This window comes from Bombus fervidus, chromosome 6 (assembly GCF_041682495.2).
Source record: "Bombus fervidus isolate BK054 chromosome 6, iyBomFerv1, whole genome shotgun sequence".
Lineage (NCBI taxonomy): Eukaryota > Metazoa > Arthropoda > Insecta > Hymenoptera > Apidae > Bombus > Bombus fervidus.
This window is the reverse complement of record NC_091522.1, coordinates 15220451-15245601: the sequence shown is the minus strand read 5'-3', so window position 1 is coordinate 15245601 and position 25151 is coordinate 15220451. Positions and strand designations below refer to the sequence as shown.

The following is a 25151-nucleotide window of genomic DNA, read 5'->3' as shown; positions in this document are numbered from 1 at the left end:
CGACATAAATGTGAAAAATAATTAATGTTAGTCAATGTGTAAAAACTTATTATTTAAATCATTTTTTTACCAAAATAATGGACAGGTAACTAAATAAATATTAGAAAGTTTAAATTACAATATATTACTAATGTAGTTTACAATAACCAAAACAACTATTATATTTAAGTTTCTTTTATCCTACATACAGATTCTTATGATAACTTGACATCTTATAAGAATATAGTCTATTAAGCACATCACAGCAACTTTGGAAATGCAGATCTGTATAATGTTTCATTCTGAAACTCTATTGCATATTACATTTACAGTATCATCTTTTATCATCAATCTCATATTTTGGAATAGTTTCATTGCTTATTTTAATAACAAATTTTGAAACTCTACATTTATGTATTTGAATCTAAGATACAATGAGGATTATTTTAGCCCTCAAAATCAACTTACAAACAACATAAAAATTACTAAGTATTAACACCTTTAGTGCATGAAAAAACAGAATTATAATATTTGACACATGATATATTGTTACAAATTGTTACAGTTTCTATTCTTTTAAGAGCCCTATATCTTCAAATATAACTTTTAAGAAAAGCTTTCATAGTACACATGTATTGTATTAAAAAGCAATGTAACTGATAATGAATAAGCATTCAAAAAATATTATGAAAACTAATCTTTTAAGATAATACCATCTACAAAACATAAAGATACTGAACCATTTAAAATTTGGATTGTGTATAATCGCATTATATATCACTGGAGTTACAATACTTTTAAAACATTACAAAAACTTATGATGTACTTGTTGTATTAAATTTTTGTTGGATAATAGATGTCTTTCGTTGTGGTACAGTTTCAGGTGTAGGTATAGCATCACCTGTTGGCAGAACACCAGCTGGCTTTGGCTTAGCTGTATATTTTTGTTTTGCCATTTGATAATCTCCAGAATCAAAATATTTTTGCTGAAAGTTTTTTTACATATAACTTAGAAAATTTTCTTTATGCCAATGTACATTATAGATATATTTATTATAATACCACAGTTATTCAGCATTTTAATCAAAAAATTATCCATTAACTCATAGAAGCTTAAATAATTAATTTATATATATGTATGTATGTATATATACCCCTTTAGCTAGCCTCTTCTGTAGAAATGCTGAATGTCCACTAATTGGACGACCAGTATTTGGAAACTTTGCTCTTAATTTTGCTTCTTCTATTTTTTCAATATCATTTGAAGATAACTGAAACAAAAATTATTTTATACTTTTTGAATTGTAAAAATCAGTAAAATTATAATATTAATACAACATTAGCTTTAACAATAGGCATTATCTTCAAAATATTGTAACATTTAAATTTTCTGAAGCAAACTTGAACATAATTTAAAATAATAAATATCGCATTATAATTTAAACGCAAAACAAATAGAAAACTATTATTTATTTTAATATTATACCTCAACTGTTTCAGACAGTTCATTTGCTTGATCGTTGCTCATCGTTGGTTGCTGTTTCTAACCACTTTTTTGATGATGACGGCTTTTAGAATTACACAAGTATCGGTCAAATATTTATTTCAACACTACCGCATAAAAGCATATGGCGCAGAGACGCCGATTTTTTACATTAAAACTTGTTCTCGTTCAACAAAATTTGATTATTCACAATTTTAGAAATTTTATCATCGCCGAAAACAAATATCTGTCAATGAAAGCGGACTCAACACAGGTAGCAACAATATTTCGCATACAGTCATATATTTCTAGATGGCCGTTACTAGAGTTTGATCTAGGTGTAAATTTTCATAACGTACAGACGATAAAAATCAATATTTAAATAAGGATTTATAAATACACACGTCAGCTTATATAAGCGAATTGTCATAAAATGTGGTAATAGTTTGATGCAGATGTGCATTTGCGGAGCGGAAAATGCGGTCGATAAAAATGGTTAACATAAATATTTCATCTCACTAAATCGCTTTTCTTGAAAATGTGTGTTAAATTTGCGAATAATCAATAAATAACAAGTGTAACACTTTTATACAAGTGTAATATTTATGAAATTCTTTTAGAGCCTTATTAAAGTTTGATAAAAATGAAACTACTATCATATCATATAGTAATCGTAAATAACTTTTAAAAAACAATAGATGGAATCTTTTACGCAAAATGATAGCTCAAAATATCATGAAGAACTTATTTCGCTAACAGTCGTTACTACAACCTCTGCAAAAAGGAATGTTAGAAACAAGCGAAGAAAATATAGCTTTCAGGAAGGAGATATCATTATTATTGAATAAATTAAACTTGGAATCACAATCTTTGCCTAACGACATCAAAGAAGGGTTACAAAAAATAGCCTTGCTTTTAAGATATGAAAAGCTAAGTGATTTTGATGCTATTACTCTGAATATAGTGAGTCAAAGGAAGAAAATAGAGGAAAAAAGAAGACAGTATGAAGAAAAACAATTGGCGTTATTATATGATGATCATTCTAGAAAATACACTATTTTTTCAAGGAAACTTAATTGTTTGCAAGAGGTTATAAATTCACTTGAAAGCATTATTGAGAATTCTCAAAAAGAGCAAGTGGATATTCGCTGTAACCATGTTTCATTATTTACAAAGTTAAAAGAATATCAGCAAACTGCAAAAAAGTTAGAAACTGACTTAGCAGATATGCAAGTAGAAGATTTTACTCCAAAAAAGTATTAAATAAATATCATAGATATTTAGCAGAACTTAATCCATAATTTAGTTAATATAGAGGTTTACCACCAAATTTACTACAAGCTAAACCTCTAGTTGTAATTAAAAAAAAGGAATATGAAACTTCAAAGAACATATTTTTAGAGAAAACAAAATGAATGATAGGTATAACAGTATTGTTAATCAATATCTTACTTTATAACTTTTTCACTTTTATACAATAATAAAGAAAAAATGTTGTATGTACAAACATATCTAATACAAGTATTCTATATTTAAAAACCATATTTTGATTGTGTTTGTTTTCTGGTTAACCTATTTTGTGCCCATTGATTCTTCAATTCCATTTCCATTGCCTTAGCTTGATGTGCTAAGTATGTTATTTGGTGTTTCTTTTTAGACTGAGAACTTACTCCCCCACCTTGCATAGATATTGGTCTTTGTACAGGCTCTTCTGTTAATGCTTTTACTAACCATTCCCTTTCATCAGGTTTAATATCTTCTCCATTTATTTCTATAATATTTATTTCTTCAATTTCTTTAGATTTTCGTTTCACTCCTCTTTTCCCACAGAGATACTCAATAGCCTTATCATCAAAAGCCACATTACCTTCTGAATCTACATTATATTCTTGTTCAGGCAGTGGTAATTTTGGACCTATTTCTGTTTTATTTTTTAATAATATTTCTTCTCTTGGTAAATTCATGACGTTACTCACTAATGTTTTTTGAGATTTATTGATATTCATTTCTGTTACAACTATATCAGAATTACCAGTGGAGCAATTAGATAAATTGTTATCTTCTTTGGGATTATTTTTAAATTCTAGATCAAAGTTATTTAATTCTACATTAGCATTCAAGGAATCTGGTAAAGTGGAAGATGAAACAGTATTAGCTGTTGTTAGAGCAAAGAAATCTGTAACAGAATTACTATCACTGCCTATGGTTGTGTCATCTTCATCGTCAGAATTAGAGTCATAAGTTATACTTATAGAACTTTTTGTTGTAATAGGTTTTATGAGTTTTCTGCTATTTGAATCTTTTATATATGTATCTTTGCTAGGTTGAACTGTAATTTGACTAGATTCTTTAACAACTTTATTAATAACACTAGGTACTAAATTATTGGTACTTTTGATTTCAGTTCCTTTAGGTGGTGGCAACAATACTAAAAGTTTACTACCCTTCTGAAATTATACATGAATTTTAATTTCATTCATTACGAATTATTTCTTATACATACATAATACTTACATTTGATGATTCAACTTTATTGGATTTGAATTCATTTTCCTTTGCAACATCTTTAAACTGCAATTAAGACAATGTATTGATTCACAAGAAATAAGAGAAGTACATAGAGATAAAAATTTATCTTACTTCAGATAAAGACGGCACTGTTATTTTAACTGGAACTCGATTCCTTTTTATTGGTCTCTCAGATTTAAATTCAATTTCCCTTTTCGGTGGAATATCATCTTCTTCTGTGACATTCTTTGCTTCGGTAATCATACTTTTGGGTTTAGGTAACTTATCAAAGTGTATTTTTTCTAATGATGCACTTGTCTTAGGTATTTCTATGTTAATACTATTTTCATCGTCTTTTTCTGCAAATATACTGTGTTCTGAAGTAGGTAAATATAACTTGTGATTTGTGTGTAAAACTGTAACCTCTGGAGTAACTCTATTTTCGGTTTCGGTATTACAATTACTTCTTTCGTCGTCTGAACTTTCATCGCTACTTCCATATGCAACGAGACTCATTTTCACGTGAAAAGAATTATCGTTCATATAAATAAAACCACTGCTTGATGCAACATATACGTTAGAATTAGAATCTCAGAAAAATATTAATGACTGTATAATTATATACATACATATACAATGTATGAGATGGTATGAGAATACTTTATTCAATGTATAGCTAGAGATAATCTCTGGTATAGCCTGAAAATTTCTTTATTATTTTTGTTGTTTTCAACGTTATCGATTCAGCTAAGAATAAACAATAAACTTATAACGTTATAACACTAGTGAGATACAATTCACGATCATGTAATTATATAATGTAATCATTTATGTGATCGTAGTCATAATCTATCCAACAAGCCGAAGTAGTAAACATAAACAAAATGCGATTGCAGCGGTTGCAACTATTGGCTGCCGACTATACTCCATCTAATGAGAGAGTCAGTAAAGATAAACAAAACGTGATTGTTGCGGCTGCTGCTATTGTCTACTGCTAGTTAAACTTGCGTGTATATACATCCTATATACATACATATCATATAAATGAATGCAATCTTCTTTGTGTTGTGCCATCATGTAATTCCGCAGCCACTTCCCATCTCTGTATTCGCATATCTAAGCAAAAGTCACTTAGTGGTAGAATTCGCAACTGCTGAAAATTATACCATAAAGTAGGTTCCTCTCTGGTTATATACCACGGTTATATTAAAAGCCTTAAAAATTATCTAAAAATTTAGATTTTTAACCCAGTTGTTAAATTGATTCCTTTGTCGTTTTAACTTTGAAAATAAATTACATGCATTATTATTGCACTCTGCATTATTATATTGAAAAATCATAAACATGATGTATTAATTTGAAATACGATCATGTGAGCCGATTCGTATTTGCCTCCATAGCAAATGACCTTAGCACATATAACTTTCAGACGCAAAGATAACGCTCTCTGGCAGGACTTGGGTGTACGAATAATACCTAATTTGTGGTTATAAGTTGAAGTATAAAATTATTTTAAAAATTTTATAATATGATAGGCACTTTATTCTCCAATGCGTGTCAAACATTTCCGTATGATGTTATTCTGTATATTTGATCGAAATAATATATAAGTAAATAAGTGTGCTTTTCTTAGTAACACTGTGTTACAGGCGGCTTACATCGTTGAGTCCAATAATAACCAATCCATGGAGTCTTATATTGAGTAGAACTAATGTAAGGCATCATTTTCCCCGTCCTAATGAACATCGTCGTATTAAACGACATGGATGGGATGCAAGGATGTCAACTTTAAGTGGACGGAAAATTCTTATGAGAAGGATATTGAAAGGCAAATACGTACTCAGTCATTAAATATTGTACTTTGAGTCATTATTAAATAATTATATTGTTTTCTTAAATAAATATATTAAAATACTATATACAAGGTTAAGAAATATGAATTTACAAAATAAAAAGAACTCATATTAAATCATTGTATTTATAATGCTGATTTTGATTTAGACATTAGTGGAATTAAATGTTTAAATTCAAGCTGTTTACATGTCCAATCAAAAGGTGGCATTAAAGGAGCTTCAATTGTTAAAGTTTCTCCAAAAAATTTTGGAAGAACTACTGACTTTAAATGAATGTGAGCAGGAATAATTTCTTGTTGATTATGCCTTACATTTAACAATCGCAGAAGTCTTATATCCAATTTTGGTAGTCCAGGACAACTAAGAAATGGGTCAGCTCTTACATAAGTATTCCCTATTTTCTGAATCCGAGATGCATAAATATTATCTCCTAGAACTGGAGAATACAGATGTGTAGCAGCAAACAGTCTAATAGCATTTTTAGCATGAGTAGATGATTTTAATTCAATTAGAGAACACAAATTAAGTGTAGAGTTGGATAACACCTTGTATTCTGTTTTTAACAGTTTTATTTTGCGTTGCTTTTTTTCATTATTAGACCATGATGACGTAAGAATTAGCTGAAATTTTTTTTATGATAATATATAATTTCTTTTCAAACAGTATTTGATAAACTTACCTTTCTATGTTTAAATTGAGGATCTGAAATTGCTTTTATTCCCAACTTGTTCTGACCTTGCAATTCTTTTAGTATACCGACTGTAATTATCCAATAAGTGTTTACTTGAAAGTTAGAACGAACATATGCAAGTTCTATAGCATGATGAACACGCTCATTTGCTGCTAATAATGTAATACCACTCATATACCTAATTTCAAGAGTAATTATGACTGTAAATAAGAAACACATTATTAACAATTATTAATAAATGATTTGTACTTACATTTCAGGACATTTAACTATAGTTAAATTTAAATAATTCAATTGTTTAGCTATGTAAGGTAAAGCATCATTTAATGTATAATCTGTACCATTGGGTACATTATTTCGTACATTTATTGTGCTTGTGTCAAGGGTTCGTCTTACCCCGTATGGTTTATTCAATACTACTAATCCATCTATAAAATCAAAATTAAAACTTGAAACCTGAAGACATAAGTTTATGTTAAGTGTATTACCTTTATTATAAACTATACTGTTTAAAAGATCATCCGAAAATTGTTTAAATGATTTCCAGGGATGAATATGTTTATAAGGATGATTTTCCATATGATTTCTTTTCAATAATTTTGTACATGATGTAACTGTGGCATATGCACATTTGAGTGTATAAGATTTATTTATTAAAGTTAGCATTCTAATTGCGTTGATTCGAATACAATCTTTTTCCTGATTTCATCCAAAAATATGGTTTTTAATTTAATTTACAATATATTTGAAAACTATCAAGATACAAGATACTTTAAAAAACATAGGTTAAGTCATAGCTGAGCCGGTGTAGTTAAGTAATAACTCAATAAATAAGTTGTGTATGTATACATTGTAACATTTGCAATAAAAGAGGATTCACAATATAAAAGCAGTGAATAATTAATTTAAATCCATCTTTAATTAGTATTATTGGATATAAAAAAGATATTTCGGATACAATATTTGTCTTATTAAATTCTGAAATTAATATTTCAAAATAACTATACACACATAACACAGGCCTTACAGATTACACGGTGTTCATAGAAACATTGCCTGAGACAGTTAGACAGCAAATTAAGTAAAGATGGCAACCACCGTGGATTCGGTTAGGGAAAAAGCCCTTCAAGATTATCGAAAAAAGCTTATAGAACATAAAGAAGTGGAGTCACGTTTAAAGGAAAGTAAGTTAAATCTATTAGATATATTGATTTTGCTTGTTGTACTTCTAAATAAAATTTGGAATACTTAACCTTAATCTTACATACATGGATTATTATTAAAAAACCTATTTATATTTATGTACATGATTTAATAAACTTTTACCATATTTTTATCTTTTTAGTGAGAGAGCATCTCAAAGATTTAACAAAACAGTATGATAAATCTGAAAGTGATTTAAAAGCATTACAAAGTGTTGGTCAGGTATGTTATAAATCTTGTTTTTAATGATTCTCAATATTTTCTACTACAATTATAATTTATTTACGCTTTAGATCGTCGGAGAAGTATTGAAACAACTTACAGAAGAAAAGTGTAAGTTTAAGTAAAGGGTCTGAGTAAAATAAAAAGGTGTCCTTACATATAATATATATATAAACACATAGGTTTTTATTTATAGTTATAGTAAAAGCAACAAATGGTCCACGTTATGTTGTTGGATGTAGGCGCCAACTTGATAAAAATAAATTGAAATCTGGAACAAGAGTAGCCCTTGACATGACTACTCTTACTATAATGCGTTATTTGCCCCGTGAGGTAAAATTTATTTTGCCATAAATCAATGTTACATATTTCAGTAAACTTTAAATGTTTATATATTTAGGTTGACCCATTAGTTTATAATATGTCACATGAAGATCCTGGAGATGTTACATATAGTGCAATTGGTGGTCTAAGTGAACAAATACGTGAACTGAGAGAAGTTATAGAATTACCATTACTAAATCCTGAGTTATTTCAAAGAGTTGGTATCACTCCTCCAAAAGGATGTCTCTTGTATGGCCCACCAGGAACTGGAAAAACATTATTGGCTAGAGCAGTTGCTAGTCAGTTAGATGCAAATTTTTTAAAAGTTGTGTCAAGCGCTATTGTTGATAAATATATTGGTGAATCAGCAAGGTTAATTAGAGAAATGTTCAATTATGCACGTGATCATCAACCTTGTATTATATTTATGGATGAGATTGATGCAATTGGTATAAATATTATTATTCGTAAGAAAAAAAAGGAAGGAGGAGAGTAAAAAATAAAATGTCTTTAATTATCTATTCTTATGCAGGTGGACGCAGATTTTCGGAAGGTACAAGTGCCGACCGTGAAATTCAAAGAACTTTGATGGAATTGTTGAATCAAATGGATGGTTTTGATTCTTTAGGTCAAGTTAAAATGATAATGGCTACAAATAGACCAGACACTTTAGATCCAGCTTTGTTACGACCGGGTAGATTAGACAGAAAAATCGAAATTCCACTACCCAATGAACAAGCACGTTTAGAAATTTTAAAAATTCATGCTGGTCCTATATCTAAGCATGGAGAAATTGGTAATTTTTATCTTTATTTCAACAAAATTTCTTTTTTCGTTTTATACACATTCCTAATCATTTTAAATTTATTTCAGATTATGAAGCAGTAGTTAAGCTTTCAGATGGATTTAATGGTGCTGACTTAAGAAATGTTTGCACTGAAGCAGGATTATTTGCAATAAGATTAGAAAGGGAATATGTAATACAAGAAGATTTTATGAAGGCAGTAAGGAAAGTCTCAGATAATAAGAAGCTTGAATCCAAATTAGATTACAAGCCTGTTTAATTTATATACATATAATGATTACATGAAATTTCAAATTCAATTCATTTACTAAATACTGTGTGGATTAATAAACTGATCTTACTTTATTGTAATACTATTTGTATTTTATAATGAAAATATGTATGAAATTTCTATTAAACATTTTGTTTCAATCTAATGTTATTTTTTATAATTATATTTTTTTTCTATATAAAAATCATTCATACCTTCTATAATGTTACATACAATTGATTATGCATCAATTGAATTTGTAAGACGTGTTTTTTTCCGTTGTAAATATTCTTGGACATTATCATATTTTCTTTTATACAGGATTGAAAATAAATTTTGTTGAGTAAAATCTTTTTTTAGTGTTTTCCAATAGTTATTTAAGTTATTTATTTTATAATCTGTTCCATCAGTAAGTATAAAATTGTTATTTTTAAATTCATATATTTTAAATCCAAGTTCATTTAATATCCATAGATTATTTTTGTACAGATAACATTCTATTGGTTCGCTATCTGCAATAATAGATTGCACATATACTACTTCAAAGTTCGATTTTGATGTGCTATTAATTATATATACTAATAATAATGTACTATTATAAAAGCTCATTATAGCTAAAGATGAAGTTGTATTAAGTGCCAAAAGCTTTAAATGTTTAACAGGTAAAACCTCAATAAACTCTTCTAAGTTACAATTATGAAGTTGTTCATTAAACTTTTCAATATCACTTTTAGATATTTTATTATGAAAATTAATACATAATAATTCTTTTCCAATCTTGTAGTCCCATAATATAAACATTCCATCTCCTCCACAAGATATTAAAACATTTTTGTCATGAGGTAATTCCAAGATGTTTGTTACAAATTTTGTATGTCCTAAACAATAGGATACAATATTATATGAATTTGGGAACATAGACACTCTAATTTTTTCATCTCTATCTGTTGTAATAATGTACTTTCCATCTTCCGTAATTAATACGTCAAGTAACATTGATAAATGTCCTAAAAGTAGGACCCCATTGTCAGACTGCTTATTAGAAAATAGGTAAGCATCTCCTGTTTTATCAGCAACAACTATGTCGTTGTTTGGCGTAAATTGCACTTTGCTGGCAGCTCTAGGAAGTATTTTATTTAACACAAGATTCTGACTTTTTCTTTCATACAAACATAGTTGCTTACGATTTGTATAGACAAAGAAATATTTTCCATCATATGAGAACATTACGTTGGTAATCGTGTGAGGAGTTTCTTTGTTTATGTTGTTATGCACATCAGCTTTTTTATCACTTTGCAATTTAGGTAAAGAAATAGTTGTTTCTGTACCATTTTCAATATTATACATTACAATTTGTTCATTATTACATATAATAATGTCTGATTCGTATATACAAAAACTCATTATTGAAAAATGAAATTTTTATGACCAAAAAATACAATAATTTTAATTAGAACACTATTTTTATGCTTATTATGTTGTTCATATATTCGAAAAGAATAAACTGTTATATATATTTTACTAAGTTATAAAATTCTAATAAATCAAATCCATTTTTCGATTATATATCACATATATTAACTGTTAAAATTGTCAACATTCACTGCACATGAGTAGTTCCGCGTGGATTGCATGTTGAATGTATTGACATAAACTGTACATATAAACTACATTGTGTCCATCGAGACGCGAGACAAGGTAGTAGATTATACAATAGTAGAATAGTATCAACCAGTACCAACTTTTACAAAAGAAATGATAGATGTATGAAAATCCAGAAACATAAATATAGAATCCAATTCCTTGAAAAAATTATTTAGTATTAAACATTTTTAACCGTTTCTAATATCGCGAAAAAGCTATGAAGATCTCTTTCGTTAGATCAGTATCTTTAAAAGATTTAACTATTAATGTATATCATCAATTAAGTACATGTATGTATTTCTAATCGTTGCATTCTTAAGCAGCTTAAAGTGTAAGCGTGAATATCATTGTTTTAACTTTTAACGAACATACAAACATGTATGTGACATAATGTTGATTAATCGCGCGAAAAATACATATATATATTTGTTAATCATCTTTCGTTCGCAATTTGTCTGCAAATTGCAATAGATATGTGTTATGCTTTGCATATATAATAGAGATCCTCAATGCACATAAAAGTGATACGAAATGACAATATGTGTGATTAAAAGGTATGAGAGACCTAAAAAATCTATAAACATTTCTCTTTGATTTGCATATTCTTCATAAACTTTAAATAATTTAGTGACTTATTTCTATATTATTACAATTATACATTTTTTATACAGATTATAGATTACAAATGTTACATTTATACTTTTTTATATTGATAAAAATCTGGTAAAAATATATATTTCGATATGTGGAAACCATTTGAAGCTGGTAGTTCACCAATTGATTGGTGTGAACGCAATTATAGTATTTCTTCTAGTATTGCAGAATTTATGAATACGGTTCGTATGTACAATGATATAGACAAAATTCTTTATCTTTTCTTTTTAAAATTATAGAACTTATAAATTCCTAAAATATTAAACTAAAAATATTTTTATTCACAGCTAAGTAATGTAGTATTTTTGTTACTTCCACCTGTTCTAATGCATCTCTTTAGAGATTATGGTCGATTTGTAAATCCTGGAATTCATATAATTTGGTTTTTACTGATGATAGTAGGTCTTAGTAGTGCATATTTTCATGCTACATTATCCCTTATAGGTAAGTAGTAATATATTATAGATTGATAGAACATAAATAAAAACATAAAAATTACTTATTATTTTGTCATAGGACAATTGCTAGATGAATTAGCAATTTTATGGGTATATATGGCTGGTTTTTGTATGTTTCTTCCACGAAGGTATTTTCCAAATATTTTACATAATGATAGAAAACTTCTTGCCATATGTGCAACTTTACCAACTCTAATTGCAACTGGCTTATCATTTATACATCCTGCAATAAATGCATTTGCTTTAATGAGTCTTGGTATACCTGCATTTGGATTTATGATCATTGAATTAAAAAGGTACAATTCTTAATTAACGTCTATATAAGATTTTATGTTGTAATCTCTAATTATATCATCATGCATGCTTTTCTTAAGGACAAAATCAATGAGGGTTTATAGATTGGGTTTACGATGTGGTGCTGTATGGTTATTAGCAGTTGCTTGTTGGCTGAATGATCGTTTATTTTGTGATACTTGGCTGAACCTGAATTTCCCTTATTTACATGCACTTTGGCATTTATTTATTTTTATTGCAAGTTACACAGCAGCTGTACTTTTTGCATATTTTTCTGTAAAAGAGGAAAAGCCACAGCAATCACCAGTACTAAAGTATTGGCCAAAGAATGATTTTGAACTTGGTATACCATATGTAACTATTAGAAGTTATGTCAAACTTGATATAAATACAAATATATAATTATCAACATCAATATTATGAAGGCTGTTTTGTATTTAAAAAATAATGATTAGTGATTTAAAACGCAATATACTATTTACTTTGCTTATTTAAAGAATTTAACTTTGTACCAGCATTTTTACAAAGAAGAAATATACACATTTTATATTTATCTAACTTAATTCGAAGATAGATTTATTCATTTTTTAAATTTGTGATATTATTCTAGTTATTACTTATTGTACAAATATATGTGATTAATAAATTAGTAAGGTCTGTAAAAATGCAATATTAAGATAGTGTACAAGATATTTATTCTCTTGAAGTATGAATTAATATTGTAATATATTTGTGTAAGAAAAAAGAAATAAAGGTAACATCGAGTTAGTGTTCTTCTTTTTATAACCTTGTGTTATTTAAATTAACATATGTTTAGACCAATTTAATATTTTATTTTTGTTCTCCTCTGTAAATAACAATATTTTTGTCAGTTTCATAGATCTTCACTTCATATAAAAGATCTGAGTTAGGCATAATCCTTTTTAGTTCATTAAATATATATATAGCTACATTTTCAGTAGTAGAAACAGTATTTTTAAAATAAGGTACATCTTTATCCAAATTCTTATGGTCCAGTTGATCCATTAACACTTTTTTCATAAATAATTTTAAATCTGATATATTCATGACCATACCTGTTACAGGATCTACAGGTCCACATACAGTCACTTCCACTAAAATAAAATATAATGAGAAGTTGTAAACATTAATATAGCAATAATAGTTACCTGTATAATTATGACCATGTCCCCAATAGTTATTACATTTTCCATATATATTTTTGTTTTCTTCCTCAGTTAAGTTCTCACTGAAAAATATTCTTGTTCATCAAATAGAAAAATTTTATGTGCAAAAATAATCATACAATACTTGTGCAGACGGTGACAGCTGGATATTACTTCTTTTCTCGTTAAATACACGATTGGACGTTCCATCATGTATATGCGTCACTTAAAAGTATGGAATGCGATTTCATAAAGTATTAAATGCAGGAAAAGAATTATTGTGCAAAAAACAGCATGATTATAAAAAAGATTGTTCAAGGATAATGAGAATTTTTTGATTACGATAGCATTTCTTATAAAATATATTATTTTTTGTAAATATTTTACAATACTATATTATTTAGTCCTTTATTTTTATTTACGTATTATTTAACCAGAATTCAAATATACGAAGAATTTTTGAACAGAAACGTTTTATTTGTTAAAGTAAATGATAGAAATAGATAACAACTTGCTCGGGAATCGGGAAAGATACGATTGAACCAATCCGAGTAGAATGATTGTATATTCATTAGACTTAAAGAACGACTGCGTTTGCAAGTTTATATCAAAGTGAGTGAGTTTACGTTAGTAAAGTTCATGTAAGTTATACATTTTGATTCTTTAAAACGAAGTAGCAAACATCTGTTGTTTTAATATGACTGTAATTTGATTATAAACTAGGTGATTGTATTGGTCGCTGTTGCTTCCAAATCGTCATGCCGGTAACGCCCTAGATCTTATAACAATTAGTCATCTCGCAGAATATGCAATGTTTAATAAGCTTTAACATAAGAAACATATAGTCCGTTTAAATAATAACATCATATTGAAAAATGGATAGCAAGGGTAGAAAAATTATTGTTTGCGATAACGGAACAGGGGTAAGGTTATGACTTTACTTTTATTTTTTGATTTCTATTTCGTTTATACCTTTTAAATTTATATTTTGTAAAACTTTCTTTCTGAAAATACCAAAGTAACATTATACTTTTATAGTTTGTAAAGTGTGGATATGCAGGAGCAAATTTCCCAGCACATATATTTCCATCCATAGTTGGACGTCCTATTATCAGAGCTGTCAATAAAATAGGAGACATTGATGTGAAGGTATATTTTTTAATTCTCCAATTATAGCAAATCAAGTTTAGGCTATTTATTGTATTTTCAATTATTTATTTAAAAAAGAGTTATTAATGTAATTTATGGATATTTGTTGTTCTGTATTTAATATATATTCATTGTTATAAAAATTTATGAAAATATACTACTTATTTAACCTAAATAAAATAAATCATCTTTCTTTCATATTTTGTAAGGAACATTAGTAATTGAATTGATTATATGATTTTTTCAATTTGGAGTTTGAGATTCCTTTATTTAACCATAGAAACAAAATCATAATCCATCATTTCTATGCAGTTTATTAATAAATTTACTTAATTTTCAGCAAGAATATTGTATTCGTGTAAGTCACTTCATAATATTACACTGTGTGCCCCAGAGTTTAAGTCTGATTGAAAACGCATTTGTCATTTATTAACCTTGTTTACTAACCAAAATTAAAATGGATTGTGCATATTAAAAGTAAGACAGATATTTTTAAAAGTATGGGAATATATAACATCTTTGTTGAAAACTTAATTAGTAACTATGACAATCATAACATTATATTTTTCATTTTGATAATTTATAATAAATTTATCCAATATATTGCTAATTGTTTTTCTATTTATTGGTATTGAATAAATATAAGAAATAAAATATAAAATAGAACATTTACAGATGTTATATTTATACTTATATATGTGTGGACTTTTATATATCTTATATTTTTGAGATCTACTTAATGTAAATTTTTGCATTTGTTAACTGATTTGTATCCTTACACTTGCTCTCATAGGATGTGCTTAACATGCCTGTAAGTTCATTGCATTTTTTAATGTTAATATTTACATTTATCAATATTATGTCAGTACTTGACAAATTGGACATCTTTAAAGTAATAGTTTCCATAATTTACCCAACATTGATCTCTGAATAAGAATCTATTAGTATTCTACCATCTGTTACTTTTTTTATATGTTACATTAATTTAAACAATTAGCGTTATAGAATTTTAAAAAACTTGTATTTAATTCTATTCTCGATTTTTTCATAAAAAAGTAGAATGTATTAAGTTATTGAAATATTAACAATTTCTATTAACATGTTATATTTCATCTGATAATAATCTAGATAGTTACATATTTTCATTATGTTTTACATTAATAGGATTTAATGGTTGGGGATGAAGCAAGCAAACTTCGGTCTATGCTAGAGATTAGTTATCCAATGCAAAATGGAATTGTTAGGTGTGTATATGACCATATATAATTTGTATGTATTATGAGATATTTAATTATTTAAATATCTAATAGAAATTGGGAAGACATGTGTCATGTATGGGACTATACTTTTGGAAAGGAAAAAATGAATATTAATCCTAGAGAATGCAAAATTTTATTAACAGAACCACCAATGAATCCTATCACAAATCGTGAAAAAATGATTGAGGTAATATTAAGTTATCGTTATATATTATATATTAATAATTAATCTAATTATGATACTCTTGTTTTCTCAAATTATAATTGAAATATTACAGGTAATGTTTGAAAAATATGGTTTTGCTGGAACATATATTGCAATTCAAGCAGTACTTACATTGTATGCTCAAGGATTGATTAGTGGTGTTGTAGTAGATTCTGGTGATGGAGTTACTCATATTTGTCCTGTATTTGAAGAGTATGCTTTACCTCATCTTACTCGACGACTGGATATAGCTGGTCGAGATATTACAATGTATTTAATAAAACTTCTTTTATTACGTGGCTATGCATTTAACCATTCAGCTGATTTTGAAACAGTTAGAATGTTAAAGGAAAAGTTATGTTATATTGGCTATAATATAGAAACTGAAGAAAAATTAGCGCTTGAAACAACTGTTTTGGTTGAATCATATACTGTAAGTGAATTTTGTAATGCAAAACAAAATTTATGACACTAAAATATGTTTTGTATCTATAATCTGTTTTAGCTGCCAGATGGGAGGGTAATAAAAGTAGGTGGAGAGAGATTTGCAGCACCAGAAGCTTTATTCCAGCCTCATCTAATAAATGTTGAGGCTCAAGGAATTGCTGAATTAGTATTTAGTACTATTCAAGCAGCTGATATTGATATAAGAAGTGAATTATATAAACATATTGTTTTAAGTGGTGGCAGTACAATGTATCCTGGGCTTCCGTCTAGACTCGAAAGAGAAATTAAGCAACTTTACCTTCAAAGAGTATTAAAAAATGATACTTCGAAATTAAATGTAATTATAAAATATCTTATATTTTTTTCTCAATTTTTTAATGAATATATATTATTATTTCGTTACTCTTTAATATTTTTCAGAAATTTAAGATAAAAATTGAAGATTCCCCGAGACGTAAAGATATGGTTTTTATGGGTGGTGCTGTATTAGCAGAAATTACAAAAGATCGTGAATCAGTATGGATTACAAGAGAAGAATATGAAGAAAAAGGTCTTAGTGTATTAAAAAAATTAGGTTCTTATGAATCATAAGGAAAATAGTTATTGAAATATAGAAAAGAAATATACATTTTTTTATACATTTGAAATCGTTCCAAAGTGCAAAGTATATATATTTTATATTCACGATTGATTTATACCAAATTATTTCAAGTATATACAGGTAACAAGTATAATTAGAGAGGCATATAATGCGGTATCATAAGTTTTAAAAATATTAAGTTTTTAAATTAGAATTAATTTTATTTAAATACATTAACATATGATTGTATTGGAATTAAAATGTTATTAAATTTGATATAAATTGACTTAAATTTTGTAGACTATCCAACTATTTTTGGAGTATTGTATACTCCATATGTGTATATTTGCCATAACTCATATAGCATATTTGTGGATGATACATTGTAAATATATCGTTTATTAGTGCTTCAATCATATTCAATTAAATTGCAATCTTTTTCAATAGAGATACATCATGAATTACAAACAATTGTATGTCTATTTATTCAGTTTACAATTATTTTATAATATTCGAATTAAATATTGTACCTATAATCGCTCAAACTAGCAATTTGTTAATATAATGGCTAAAATTAAATAATTAAATTTGTAAATACAATAGTGAAATTTAATTATTATTTGTTCTGTTAACTCTTATTTATGGAAGTATGTTTTACTACTTTATTGAGCGATAAGAAATTTATACAGAGTTGCATTTTTTGATATAAAATCTTTTAAATTCAAAATACTTTTTCACGTAAATGTTCTGAATTTTGGCCATTATTGTAAATCATAATAGTTTGTAAGAAACCAGAGAAGCATTTTTATACATCTCTCTATATCCTCTTTTAATATCTTTAAGCTACACTTATTGGAACAAAATTCAAATTTCAATGTTCTGATAGTAGAGCATATGAAGTATATATACAGGAATTTTATATTTAATATGTATATATATATATATATGATTTTTTTTTATTTTAATTGAATAATTTGTAGAAATAAATTTATTTCTTACGAAAATTCTATCACTAATTTTAAAACCTTGTACATATTTAATTGTTAAAACTGTACAGTAAATAAGCGTTTTCTAATTATAAGAATCAAATAAAAATATTTAATTAAAAATGTTATTCTCGTTGATGACATCTTAACAACGATAAGGAATTAAATTAAAGTAACAGATCTGAAGTAATTACGGCAAATCTACAACAGTCTTTATTATGTTTCCCCATTTGACCCTTATACTGTGTATCAATGTGTACACATTTTATGTATAAATAAAAATAACAATATAATTTGTATCGTACAGTTTCATGTTTAATTGGATATATAATATAACAATAGATAAATGTGTATATATTCAATTTGTTAAGATTTGTACAAGTGACTTGCGATAGCATTCTGTATAACAATAAAGTAACAAGCTGTTATTTAAAGAAGTAAATATAATTTACAAACAGTGCTTTAGCGCATGCGTCCCACGTTATAAAGTTATTTTGGAAGTGTATATAATACTTTTTTACGCTTTAATAAATCACTTTCAATGTAACAGTTTGTATCCTGTTTTACTAAGCTATGAATATATACATATATATTATAATATATATATTATAATATATATATGTATATATGTATATACATCGATCACGTTAAGCAAATAAAAAAAATAGTATATAAAACACTTTCATTACTTGACAGAATTTTTGCTTCCGAATTTTTATCTTTCAACTTCTGATTTTTTTCTTTGATATATTAGTACATCAAGGGCATGAAAATGCTTCGATGTAATAAATGAAAAATTGGATGGAAAATATGGAAGTTCTATTAATTATTCTTAAAATATAATTGGTTTATCCTTACACTGGTCAATACAAAAGTTAGTGAAACGTTTAAGGAACTTTGGATACTCCCTTTTATAAACAGCACGTAGAACAGATGCTGGAGCCCATCCACCAGGATTAACTGTATTAAAAAAAAAGATAATGTTACAGATATAATAGAATATTACTATATTAATATACACAGATTAAACATATAAATGATATAGTACAAACCAACAGAACAATAAGTTATTTTACAAGTTATATTCTCTCTTTTTATTTCATCTTCATCTTTCGGAGGATCAATAAAAGTCTGACACACAAGGCAAACAGTTAGATAAACCCTTACACATTTTCCAGTGTTTGGCTGTAAATATTTCGTGTATATATAAATATTTCATGTAATATATAAGTATATATAATTAAGTTATATAAAATCTTACAGGATAATCAGGATGTTCTGTACTATGATTGCAAACTATCCATAAATCGTGTGCATCTGGATCTTGATCATCGGAGACTCGGCGCATATGTGACCAAAATAATGCGTCTCTCTGACTTGCTGGCCAAATTCGCTTATGCGTTTGTAAAAATATTAAAGTATCTTTGGAAATATTTTCAACCACAGTCATATCTTCAAGGGTAGCTTCCCATCCTGTCCTATACTCAGGGCTGAAGAATATTTCACAAACTTCATGACCAGTAACTCCTTTCACAACATGACAAGCTTTCAAAGGATCTACCACTAAACCATCTGCTTCTTCTTCGCGTCTGTACATTCGCATATCACCATCTTCAGCAAATAATTGCCATCCACCAGCTCCTACTCCAAGACGCGCATAATGCAACTGTTCCATCGTTATTTTTTGTATCTAAAAATTATTATAATATTGTAATATAGATATGGTATACTTTAAAAATAAATAATTACCTCTGGCCAAAGTCTGTGTTTAACTGCCGACATTATCGGAGTAGTTAAAATTGAAACTGATTTTTGTTTCAAACGATCTCTTAGCTGATTTTCTTCATCAATTTTATCTAATCCAGTTTCTACTGCATCATAGAATTCTTCATCACAAAGAGCACTATGTGGACCTTCCTTAAACATTAAAATTTTTTTTACTATGTTATGTTTTTTTAAAGATATTTTGTTAATTTATAAAATCGAACCTCATAATCTGGACCTCCATGAATAAGAACTCTAGGTCTAGGAAAGTCACTTTGTTGCATTGTAACTTGTTCTTTCAAAGCTTTATAAAGTTCTTGCACTTTTCGTTTTCTCTCGATTTCTTTTTCCCATCTTCGACGCCATGCATCTTCTCGTTGCACCATTAATTCAACACAGTGCTGTAATGTTGCTAGCACACCTTCACTCGTTGCTTTAAATGTTATTGCTTCACCTTTAAAGTCCACAGACTGTTCAGCTGGATTAAACATTGTCTCCACTTTATTTTCTGAAACAATTTTCCCATTCAATTAAAAGCAAAGAAAAAAAAAAGTACCTTATTTAAAAAATAAAAGAGGACATGAAACAACTGAATACATAACAAATGAATTTACATAAATGGAAATTATTAATTTATATACCTTTCGTGGAAATATTTTTAGCATTTTCTGCACAATTATCAAAATATTTCTGCAAAGTATCAATTTGTTTGATCAGAATATCTCTGAAAGTTTCAAGTTCTGCTAACTTTTCCTTTAATCCTCTAATTCCACGTTTAGTGAAGCTACCTGCACTTGTAACAGATTGTGTATTTGATATAAGTGAAATGGCACTACCGTGTCGCTTTAAACTGTTTTCACTTCCATAACCTGATTCCGACTGTTTAAAGTAAACATATACATTTTTTAATAGAACAAAGGAACATTTATTAGATTTATCCAATAACTTACATAATTTATATAATAAAATTTTAGTACCTTATAAGATTTCAAAACATCCACCCAACGCTGCTTTTCTTCTGGATTACTTGCTCTCAAATACCATACTAAACAATCGTTTACAGACACATCGAATCTACATTCATCAAATTCGTGAGCCTAATAATACAAATAGTATAGAGTAATATCATGAGTTTTTTACCAATTTTATCAAAGAATTAAATCTTATAAGAGACTGATTCCTTTATACCAATCCATACCTTAATATTAGCTTTATACAAGCTTATTGAACCTCGACATCCAAATCCACTGTCCTGCTCAGATTTGTAATAAGATAAAGTACCATCTTTGAGAACAATAAATCTAGTTTGCCAGCCATGTATATAATTTGTCCATTTGGATAATGTACCCTGAAGTTCTGGAACCACAACTCCATCTGAACCTTCTTCATCTACATCATCAGCATCTATCTCTCCTTCCATACATTCAATATCGTCGTTGGCAAGTCGAATCGTTTCTGTTTCATCGGCCATTCTTGCGAGTAAATCTCACTTTCAGAACCAATTATTTTTAAAATAAACTTAACATATCCAAATAATATTTTTAAAGTTACTCTAACGCGGGATAATCTATCGATAGTTATTCTACAGTTACAGTAATTTGAAAATTGCAAAGTAATTAACCAGTAGTTGTTCACAAAATAAGTTTCAGAACATATTGATCGTTAATAATCATACGTATTGTTATATAAAATGTCTTATCAAATAAATGAGACATCAACAGCTTGTATTTTTCGACAAATAACAAGACTAAGTGCCAAATAAGAAAATCAACAGTTTTATTTAAGCAGTATTTTCATGAATGTTATATGTGCGCTATAATCTTTCTTGATTGGTCATATTCTTGAAAATTAAATATTTTTAAGATTCCTTAAACATTAATTATTATCTTTTTGTCTACATAAACAATATTTTTCTTCAACTAATAATGGATAAGTAAGAAATATTTGAAATCCAATGTGATTCCGTTACTTTTTTAATAATAACAATTAAATTAATACAGTTCGATTAAAAGTAACGAATATCGATTTAAAGCATCGATAATTATCGAAGTATGTATATATTTGATTTAAAAGTTATTTAGTAACGAATAGATTGCTGTAAATCCATATGAATGATATAAACAAATCATGATTAAATTTGTATCCTTTAGTTATTTATGTGTATGAACAAAACCTATGTTGTCATAATTATATAAAAATATATAGATAATTTATTAGAAGACTAATTATTTGTCATCTTGTTTATGTTAATATTAAATGTGTGTAAATATATATGTACATAAGAGAGTGCATATTTTATAATATATAATCTAAGTTACATAATTTTATACATAGCAAAATATTAAATGATTTAATGTAACTATAGTTCAAGAATAGATTGACTATTTTATATATATGTACATGGTTCCTAGTTATGTAATTTATGTACATGTCATACATTTAGTTATTTGATATACATATGTACATAGTCTCAAGTAATAATGTAAACAGTTGAACTGTTTTATAGTATAGAGAGAGGGTTTTATGTAATTTTTACATTATTTATTCTCAAAAATAAATAATATTTACTAATTATAAGACTATATGAACGTAAGATGTAATCTATAAATAAATAATTATTAACGAATACGCATAATTTGTATACTTATAATCTAAACTAAGCAAAATAATGAAGAACGCGCGAATGTAAATTATTTATAAATAATATTTATTATAAAATTAGATGTACAGAAAGCGGGGACAGTCGAATTTCTTATATTTGTATAGAAAAAAAGTCTCTGTTGAATAACACGATAAGTATATGATTAATGTTTTTTCGTAGTTTTAAGTAATTTTTCATATTTGCTTTTACTAGAATACCATAATGCAAAAGGAATAGCTAATGAAGGTAATGTCATCACAGCAAATGCAGCCCAGTCAACCTAAAATGTTACATAAGTATTTTATATTTTATTACAATCAGTACAATGCTTATATTGATTTACACAATATTCAATAGTTACTTACAACATGTGAAGAAAATTGTTTATCATAATCTCTAAATGATACAATTATTGCTTCACCAGGTTCACTACTTGCGGCAAATTGTAAATTAGGAGTATCTTCTTTGCGTTTATATAAAACTTCGGCTGATGTGAAGTTAAAATATCCAAATTTACGTGGCCTTACAACAACTATATGACTGACATTTGTATAGGGTGGAACACGATCTATCCTTGCATTTAATTCTCCACTGACATGAGTGAAATGATCAGGATGGAAAGAATTATCTGTAATTTCAACTTCTAATGCAGCTGCGCTGCCAACGTTATACACTGTATACTATAAATGATAAATTCTCTATTAAGATAAAAACATTACATATACATAAACCATATTTATTTTTATACTTACTTTAATTACAATATCCATATTTTCTACAAGGTATTTATTAAGTAGTTGTTTAGATACCAATAATCTTGCAGCTTCTTCTTCTTCCTCTGCATATGTAGTAAAAAGAAAAGCAGCAAATGCTATGAATATGATATGCCACTTCATGCTAGGATATTAACATTGAAAAGAACATTATTATTATTAAAAATTACATTGTTTATATTAATATAAATTCAATGTGTGTGTGTGTGTGTGTGTGTCACATTTTTAATTTATATTCTATCAACAGAGATAAAATCTATATATAAAATTATACAAATATATAAATATATGACTTTAATGATAATAATTGATGATTCTTTTGTACAAAGTTTATTGTAATTATTAAATTACTTATTACAATTTGTAAAAAGCAGAAAGTTTTATATATTTCATTCATAAAAAGCCAGTAATTTACATTATTTAAAAGAGTAAAATATTATAGTTATTCATTATTAAAATATTCTAAACAAAAATAGCAAATTTTTCTATTACATTTACAAAAATCTCACGATTATAATGAATACTTTCATAAGTTTTATGTATACAATAAAAATTGTTACCTTTTTGTACGATAGAACGTCATGTCACTCAAGACAACGAAACAATTATTTCACTCGATCTGGAAAATACATTTGAGAGAAGTGCCAACAGTACACACTTTGATGCCACGTTTCGTCAAGGGAAAACACAGTCTGCTAGCATTAATTTCCGGTACAGAGTGTTTAATAAAATGGCGGTGAAAATAAATTAATGTCTTGTTGTATTGTGTTTATTGTGTTTATACAAAAATTTTATTGATGTAGAAAAAGATTTTATTCATTTATAATACCATGTGTAAAATATTAATGAGAATATAGAAATTGTATCAAATATCTAAAGCGTATCGTAAAACAGCAAAATATTATTCTCAGATGATTAAATTGATTTAATTTGAGAATTTTGTACAATATTTGTATATACTTATACATATATAGTACTTAAACTTATTATTAATAAAATATTTTAAATAATGACTGCAAAAGTGTATCAACTAGATCAAGAACTAGAGGCGAGAGTTAAGAAAGGTTATGATTTTATATATACTACATGTGTATATCTTTGTCATGAATATATTTTGGTTATTTCTGACACCTTATTTTTTTAATATTCTAGCAACTGAGCGTATATCTGAAAATATGCATATAGTTGCAAATGAACCATCTCTTGCGTTTTATAGACTTCAGGAACATGTAAGGAAAGTATTACCTCCTATGATAGAGAAACAAGTAGAAGTGCTTGGACTTCAACAGCAACTTTTAGGTAGATGTTTTGATGTAGAATATGCTGTAAGTGCTATTGATGCAATGAATGGTGCCGGAAGGAGTTTTGGAAATACTTTAGAATTCTTCAAGAATGCTATATTTCTTAAACAACAATTGAACTATGAGGAACAACGAAGGCACAAAAAAGATGGAAATAGAGATTCTGTATACAAAAGATTATCTGCACACATTCCTACATTAGATCATTTACCAGATGAAATATCTGATGTTGTCAGAGAAACTGCTAACAAAGTAGAGTCTATGATGAATCATGCTAAATATTCTACAGAGATTCAAAAAACAAATTAAATTTGAAATGATAATTAAATGCATTAAAATATAATATTGTTCAGAAATATAAATGTAAATATCGTAAATAATTGATTAGACTACTAACAATTTGTATGCCATAAAATAGGTGGGTTATGTGAAATAAAATTATTGTTGTTATATTCTGAATAGTTGCATATGTTAACATTTTTGGATATTTAGAATATTTTAATTTACTTCAA

The 25151-nt window shown here is 27.3% G+C and overlaps 12 protein-coding genes across 18 annotated transcripts; 5 read left to right on the top strand and 7 right to left on the bottom strand.

Moving 5' to 3' along the window:
* Positions 1–104: 104 nt before the first annotated feature.
* On the bottom strand, positions 105–2062 carry Endos (endosulfine alpha). Its single transcript, XM_072005542.1, has 3 exons — positions 1466–2062; positions 1134–1250; positions 105–965 (listed from the first exon to the last, which is right to left on the bottom strand). Exons 1-3 carry the CDS (start codon positions 1505–1507, stop codon positions 795–797), a joined length of 330 nt encoding a protein of 109 aa, XP_071861643.1. The 5' UTR covers positions 1508–2062; the 3' UTR covers positions 105–794.
* An 833-nt stretch (positions 2063–2895) lies between these two features.
* LOC139988280 (uncharacterized) lies at positions 2896–4981 on the bottom strand. Of its 2 annotated transcripts, XM_072005496.1 has the most exons (4): positions 4600–4979; positions 4103–4526; positions 3977–4033; positions 2896–3909 (listed from the first exon to the last, which is right to left on the bottom strand). In XM_072005496.1, the coding sequence occupies exons 2-4, from the start codon at positions 4511–4513 to the stop codon at positions 2995–2997; spliced, it is 1383 nt and encodes a 460-aa protein (XP_071861597.1). In that variant the 5' UTR covers positions 4514–4526; positions 4600–4979; the 3' UTR covers positions 2896–2994. The 2 variants fall into 2 exon arrangements, with proteins under 2 accessions (XP_071861597.1, XP_071861598.1); XM_072005497.1 differs by having other exon boundaries at positions 2896–3906; positions 4103–4981.
* Positions 4982–5399: 418 nt separating this feature from the next.
* Mrpl34 (mitochondrial ribosomal protein L34) lies at positions 5400–5942 on the top strand. Its single transcript, XM_072005543.1, has 2 exons — positions 5400–5539; positions 5620–5942. Exons 1-2 carry the CDS (start codon positions 5499–5501, stop codon positions 5819–5821), a joined length of 243 nt encoding a protein of 80 aa, XP_071861644.1. The 5' UTR covers positions 5400–5498; the 3' UTR covers positions 5822–5942.
* On the bottom strand, positions 5674–7397 carry LOC139988294 (pseudouridylate synthase RPUSD4, mitochondrial). The gene is made up of 4 exons (XM_072005526.1): positions 7003–7397; positions 6768–6942; positions 6503–6692; positions 5674–6443 (listed from the first exon to the last, which is right to left on the bottom strand). The coding sequence occupies exons 1-4, from the start codon at positions 7178–7180 to the stop codon at positions 5949–5951; spliced, it is 1038 nt and encodes a 345-aa protein (XP_071861627.1). The 5' UTR covers positions 7181–7397; the 3' UTR covers positions 5674–5948.
* A 137-nt stretch (positions 7398–7534) lies between these two features.
* Positions 7535–9484, top strand: Rpt4 (Regulatory particle triple-A ATPase 4). The gene is made up of 7 exons (XM_072005514.1): positions 7535–7698; positions 7860–7939; positions 8011–8050; positions 8136–8272; positions 8340–8712; positions 8796–9059; positions 9137–9484. Exons 1-7 carry the CDS (start codon positions 7602–7604, stop codon positions 9325–9327), a joined length of 1182 nt encoding a protein of 393 aa, XP_071861615.1. The 5' UTR covers positions 7535–7601; the 3' UTR covers positions 9328–9484.
* Positions 8857–11112, bottom strand: Wuho (tRNA (guanine-N(7)-)-methyltransferase non-catalytic subunit wuho). The gene has a single exon (XM_072005517.1). It carries the CDS (start codon positions 10720–10722, stop codon positions 9559–9561), a length of 1164 nt encoding a protein of 387 aa, XP_071861618.1. The 5' UTR covers positions 10723–11112; the 3' UTR covers positions 8857–9558.
* A 74-nt stretch (positions 11113–11186) lies between these two features.
* Positions 11187–13154, top strand: Bwa (alkaline ceramidase). The gene is made up of 5 exons (XM_072005532.1): positions 11187–11516; positions 11634–11798; positions 11904–12060; positions 12133–12370; positions 12449–13154. The coding sequence occupies exons 2-5, from the start codon at positions 11706–11708 to the stop codon at positions 12768–12770; spliced, it is 810 nt and encodes a 269-aa protein (XP_071861633.1). The 5' UTR covers positions 11187–11516; positions 11634–11705; the 3' UTR covers positions 12771–13154.
* Purple (6-pyruvoyl tetrahydrobiopterin synthase purple) lies at positions 13047–13815 on the bottom strand. 3 transcript variants are annotated; one of them, XM_072005539.1, is made up of 4 exons: positions 13680–13815; positions 13538–13617; positions 13445–13483; positions 13047–13215 (listed from the first exon to the last, which is right to left on the bottom strand). In XM_072005539.1, the coding sequence occupies exons 1-4, from the start codon at positions 13745–13747 to the stop codon at positions 13166–13168; spliced, it is 237 nt and encodes a 78-aa protein (XP_071861640.1). In that variant the 5' UTR covers positions 13748–13815; the 3' UTR covers positions 13047–13165. The 3 variants fall into 3 exon arrangements, with proteins under 3 accessions (XP_071861640.1, XP_071861639.1, XP_071861638.1); XM_072005538.1 differs by having other exon boundaries at positions 13047–13483; XM_072005537.1 differs by having other exon boundaries at positions 13047–13483; positions 13538–13629; positions 13680–13800.
* Positions 13816–14045: 230 nt separating this feature from the next.
* Positions 14046–17787, top strand: Arp2 (Actin-related protein 2). Of its 4 annotated transcripts, XM_072005504.1 has the most exons (10): positions 14046–14175; positions 14258–14457; positions 14573–14683; positions 15024–15041; positions 15477–15494; positions 15848–15927; positions 15994–16129; positions 16221–16580; positions 16653–16931; positions 17015–17787. In XM_072005504.1, the coding sequence occupies exons 2-10, from the start codon at positions 14410–14412 to the stop codon at positions 17183–17185; spliced, it is 1221 nt and encodes a 406-aa protein (XP_071861605.1). In that variant the 5' UTR covers positions 14046–14175; positions 14258–14409; the 3' UTR covers positions 17186–17787. The 4 variants fall into 4 exon arrangements, with proteins under 4 accessions (XP_071861605.1, XP_071861607.1, XP_071861606.1 ...); XM_072005506.1 differs by lacking the exon at positions 15024–15041; XM_072005505.1 differs by lacking the exon at positions 15477–15494.
* A 1175-nt stretch (positions 17788–18962) lies between these two features.
* Positions 18963–21715, bottom strand: Cert (ceramide transfer protein). The gene is made up of 8 exons (XM_072005487.1): positions 21123–21715; positions 20902–21021; positions 20566–20803; positions 20149–20432; positions 19910–20077; positions 19422–19850; positions 19213–19345; positions 18963–19120 (listed from the first exon to the last, which is right to left on the bottom strand). The coding sequence occupies exons 1-8, from the start codon at positions 21393–21395 to the stop codon at positions 18993–18995; spliced, it is 1773 nt and encodes a 590-aa protein (XP_071861588.1). The 5' UTR covers positions 21396–21715; the 3' UTR covers positions 18963–18992.
* Positions 21716–22610: 895 nt separating this feature from the next.
* Ssrbeta (signal sequence receptor beta) lies at positions 22611–24038 on the bottom strand. Its single transcript, XM_072005535.1, has 4 exons — positions 23899–24038; positions 23318–23462; positions 22931–23245; positions 22611–22845 (listed from the first exon to the last, which is right to left on the bottom strand). The coding sequence occupies exons 1-4, from the start codon at positions 23919–23921 to the stop codon at positions 22729–22731; spliced, it is 600 nt and encodes a 199-aa protein (XP_071861636.1). The 5' UTR covers positions 23922–24038; the 3' UTR covers positions 22611–22728.
* A 223-nt stretch (positions 24039–24261) lies between these two features.
* On the top strand, positions 24262–25098 carry LOC139988302 (BLOC-1-related complex subunit 8 homolog). The gene is made up of 2 exons (XM_072005536.1): positions 24262–24402; positions 24491–25098. The coding sequence occupies exons 1-2, from the start codon at positions 24348–24350 to the stop codon at positions 24946–24948; spliced, it is 513 nt and encodes a 170-aa protein (XP_071861637.1). The 5' UTR covers positions 24262–24347; the 3' UTR covers positions 24949–25098.
* Positions 25099–25151: the final 53 nt, after the last annotated feature.

Coding starts and splice junctions, on each gene's coding strand:
- Rpt4 (XM_072005514.1), top strand. CDS start 7,602: ATGGCAACCACCGTGGATTCGGTTAGGGAAAAAGCCCTTCAAGATTAT. Junction 7,699..7,859: donor GGAGTCACGTTTAAAGGAAA/GTAAGTTAAATC, acceptor TTATCTTTTTAG/TGAGAGAGCATCTCAAAGAT. Junction 8,273..8,339: donor TGCGTTATTTGCCCCGTGAG/GTAAAATTTATT, acceptor TTATATATTTAG/GTTGACCCATTAGTTTATAA.
- Endos (XM_072005542.1), bottom strand. CDS start 1,507: ATGAGCAACGATCAAGCAAATGAACTGTCTGAAACAGTTGAG. Junction 1,251..1,465: donor AACTGTCTGAAACAGTTGAG/GTATAATATTAA, acceptor TTTTTGTTTCAG/TTATCTTCAAATGATATTGA. Junction 966..1,133: donor AGAAGAGGCTAGCTAAAGGG/GTATATATACAT, acceptor AAAAACTTTCAG/CAAAAATATTTTGATTCTGG.
- Mrpl34 (XM_072005543.1), top strand. CDS start 5,499: ATGATAGGCACTTTATTCTCCAATGCGTGTCAAACATTTCC. Junction 5,540..5,619: donor AATGCGTGTCAAACATTTCC/GTATGATGTTAT, acceptor ACTGTGTTACAG/GCGGCTTACATCGTTGAGTC.
- Arp2 (XM_072005504.1), top strand. CDS start 14,410: ATGGATAGCAAGGGTAGAAAAATTATTGTTTGCGATAACGGAACAGGG. Junction 15,928..15,993: donor ATGCAAAATGGAATTGTTAG/GTGTGTATATGA, acceptor AATATCTAATAG/AAATTGGGAAGACATGTGTC. Junction 16,932..17,014: donor ATGATACTTCGAAATTAAAT/GTAATTATAAAA, acceptor AATATTTTTCAG/AAATTTAAGATAAAAATTGA.
- Ssrbeta (XM_072005535.1), bottom strand. CDS start 23,921: ATGACGTTCTATCGTACAAAAAG. Junction 23,463..23,898: donor ACGTTCTATCGTACAAAAAG/GTAACAATTTTT, acceptor TTAATATCCTAG/CATGAAGTGGCATATCATAT. Junction 22,846..22,930: donor AACAATTTTCTTCACATGTT/GTAAGTAACTAT, acceptor GTAACATTTTAG/GTTGACTGGGCTGCATTTGC.
- LOC139988302 (XM_072005536.1), top strand. CDS start 24,348: ATGACTGCAAAAGTGTATCAACTAGATCAAGAACTAGAGGCGAGAGTT. Junction 24,403..24,490: donor AGAGGCGAGAGTTAAGAAAG/GTTATGATTTTA, acceptor TTAATATTCTAG/CAACTGAGCGTATATCTGAA.
- LOC139988280 (XM_072005496.1), bottom strand. CDS start 4,513: ATGAACGATAATTCTTTTCACGTGAAAATGAGTCTCGTTGCATATGGA. Junction 4,034..4,102: donor CAGTGCCGTCTTTATCTGAA/GTAAGATAAATT, acceptor TCTTAATTGCAG/TTTAAAGATGTTGCAAAGGA. Junction 3,910..3,976: donor ATAAAGTTGAATCATCAAAT/GTAAGTATTATG, acceptor GTATAATTTCAG/AAGGGTAGTAAACTTTTAGT.
- Cert (XM_072005487.1), bottom strand. CDS start 21,395: ATGGCCGATGAAACAGAAACGATTCGACTTGCCAACGACGATATTGAA. Junction 20,078..20,148: donor ATGGAGGTCCAGATTATGAG/GTTCGATTTTAT, acceptor TTAATGTTTAAG/GAAGGTCCACATAGTGCTCT. Junction 19,121..19,212: donor AATAACTTATTGTTCTGTTG/GTTTGTACTATA, acceptor TTTTTAATACAG/TTAATCCTGGTGGATGGGCT.
- LOC139988294 (XM_072005526.1), bottom strand. CDS start 7,180: ATGCTAACTTTAATAAATAAATCTTATACACTCAAATGTGCATATGCC. Junction 6,943..7,002: donor CAGTATAGTTTATAATAAAG/GTAATACACTTA, acceptor TTGATTTTATAG/ATGGATTAGTAGTATTGAAT. Junction 6,693..6,767: donor ATAGTTAAATGTCCTGAAAT/GTAAGTACAAAT, acceptor TCTTGAAATTAG/GTATATGAGTGGTATTACAT.
- Wuho (XM_072005517.1), bottom strand. CDS start 10,722: ATGAGTTTTTGTATATACGAATCAGACATTATTATATGTAATAATGAA.
- Bwa (XM_072005532.1), top strand. CDS start 11,706: ATGTGGAAACCATTTGAAGCTGGTAGTTCACCAATTGATTGGTGTGAA. Junction 11,799..11,903: donor TTGCAGAATTTATGAATACG/GTTCGTATGTAC, acceptor TTTTATTCACAG/CTAAGTAATGTAGTATTTTT. Junction 12,371..12,448: donor ATGATCATTGAATTAAAAAG/GTACAATTCTTA, acceptor GCTTTTCTTAAG/GACAAAATCAATGAGGGTTT.
- Purple (XM_072005537.1), bottom strand. CDS start 13,747: ATGATGGAACGTCCAATCGTGTATTTAACGAGAAAAGAAGTAATATCC. Junction 13,630..13,679: donor AGCTGTCACCGTCTGCACAA/GTATTGTATGAT, acceptor TTGATGAACAAG/AATATTTTTCAGTGAGAACT. Junction 13,484..13,537: donor ACATGGTCATAATTATACAG/GTAACTATTATT, acceptor ATTTTATTTTAG/TGGAAGTGACTGTATGTGGA.